The sequence below is a fragment of the Nannospalax galili genome, unplaced genomic scaffold, assembly GCF_000622305.1.
Source record: "Nannospalax galili isolate Female #2095 unplaced genomic scaffold, S.galili_v1.0 scaffold2222, whole genome shotgun sequence".
NCBI lineage: Eukaryota > Metazoa > Chordata > Mammalia > Rodentia > Spalacidae > Nannospalax > Nannospalax galili.
The window spans coordinates 33,610-35,587 of record NW_008347303.1 but is presented as its reverse complement, the minus strand read 5'-3'; the positions used below and the strand labels follow the sequence as shown (position 1 = coordinate 35,587).

The 1,978-nt window shown below is 41.2% G+C and overlaps 1 protein-coding gene across 1 annotated transcript in view; it reads right to left on the bottom strand.

The window, feature by feature from the left end:
- LOC103742730 (zinc finger protein 724) overlaps positions 1 to 1,204 on the bottom strand; it is a gene marked incomplete at its 5' end in the record, with an annotated part of 5,593 nt that extends 4,389 nt beyond the window's left edge. The window contains 2 exon segments of the mRNA XM_029568636.1: positions 515 to 610; positions 1,078 to 1,204. Of these exon segments, the coding sequence (XP_029424496.1) occupies positions 515 to 610; positions 1,078 to 1,204 (223 nt within the window).
- Between the last annotated feature and the right edge of the window lie 774 nt (positions 1,205 to 1,978).

Here is a 1,978-nt window from a genome sequence, read left to right as displayed (position 1 = left end):
AAAAGATATGCTGAATGACATAATAAATAGAATGTCCATAAAAAGTATCTGTCATTCATGCAGGAAAAACACTTATAGGCATAAAATGAGAGGAAGGAAGGGAGGGAGGGAGAGGGGAGGGAGAGAGGATGGAAGGATAGAAGGAAGGAAGGAGGGAGGAAGGAGGGGAGGGAGGAAGGGAGAGGAAGGGAGGGAGGGAAGGAGGAAGAGAGAGGAAGGGAGGGAGGGAGGGAAGGAGGGAGGGAGGGAGCGAAAAGAGTAAAATATCTGTTTACAATGCAGACTCTCAGAGAAAATGAACTTTGGCAGTCATGATAAATACATAGACCTTACTAGAAGGTAAGAAAGTTTAGGTAACTTAAAAGTAACATAAATACCTAATAGATGCCCTTCTTTCATAGCAAAAGAAACAAATGTAGAGAACTGACAAATGATTTCCATCAAAACATAAGGTCTGGAATCAGAATTTTACTCGTATTTGATATTCGGAACTCTTAATTTTACTCCTACAGACCTGTGTGGATGGCTAAAGTAACTTGTGTCTTGACATCCCAAGGCTCTTTTCTTTGCTCCAGAAATGTGACCAAAGATGGTTTAGAGAAAGCAAGACCTGTTTGGAGGAAAAAGATACAAGACTGTCTGTGTAGTGTTCTCCTGAGAATTCACATTAGTATTCCAGTATTGGCCTTACAAGAAAAGAGGAGACATAACAAATTATTATAGAAATTAGGTCTTGAAATGTTTCCAAAGAGAAATTCGAATGCTTAGAAGTTTCTTCTCCTGAGCTTCATTTACAAGTAAAAATATTAAAAATAAAAGGAAAAACATTTTACTTGAACATGCATCCTCCGTGCCTTAGGCGACTGAATTTTTAACAGCAGTAAAGGACGCACACTTCCAAAACAGAGACTTGAAAACACGAGACGACAAATGTTTTCTCACCTATTCTATCCCCGTTTCTTTACGTAGGCATATGAATCTCCCTGAGTGAAAGCAAAGCTCTCACAAGACATTCTACAAAGGAGGAGGTTTGATGCTGACAGTGGATTAAGAATCTACTACAGGAGTGATCCTCACCAAGTAAAACAAGGTTGCTGTAATTCTCCAACATCACATCCTTGTACAACTTCCACTGAGCAGGATTCAGGCATTCACTTTCCTCTGGAGAGAAATCAATGGCTACATCACTGAATGACAAGGGTTTCTGAAAGACAAAGAAGTGAATGATACTACAAATTAAATTAATGAAAACATAATAACAAGAACAGCAAAGTCATCATGCGTTCGTGGATACAATTTTCATTATGCTGAACTGACACAATTTCTTGAATGCTAATTGGTGAAAGAGCACCGAGCCCATTGTGTGTGCTGGATCCCTGGGCAGATGGGCCTGGACTGTATAAGAAAAGTAGCTGAGGGAATGGGGGAAGAAAGTCAGTCCCCAGCCTTTCTCCACAGTCTCTGCTTTAGATCCTGCCTCCAGGTTCCTGCTTTACATTCTTGCCCTGACTTCCCTCAGTGATGAACAGTGTCTTGGAAGCATATGATGAAGTAAACACTTTTTGCCCCATGTTGCTCTTGGTCAGTGTCTTATCACAGCAACCACCAAGAAACAGGATCTGCCACTCTACACAAGGCTCAGGGAGCATCTCAGAAGAACAGGTGGAGAATTTTTTAAGAGCTTGAGGTCATGAATGAATAAGAAGAAACAGTATTTTCCAGACAGAGAGGAATCCTAAGTTGCACATATAAACCAATAGTCGCTGTAACTGCAGGTACAAGACTTGTGTAAGCCCAAACAGACAAAAGCCCATTCCTAGCAGAGGAACTGTTAGCACTTGATAGCTGCTGGGAGGAGGATCAGTTTTTCTTAAGGGTGTGATGCTGAGTACACTGACCACTTTCCACGGGATGGACCTACACCAAAGGTTATTCAGGGAAAAGAAACTGGCTTTGATGGGCTGTAAAAAATGGAGAG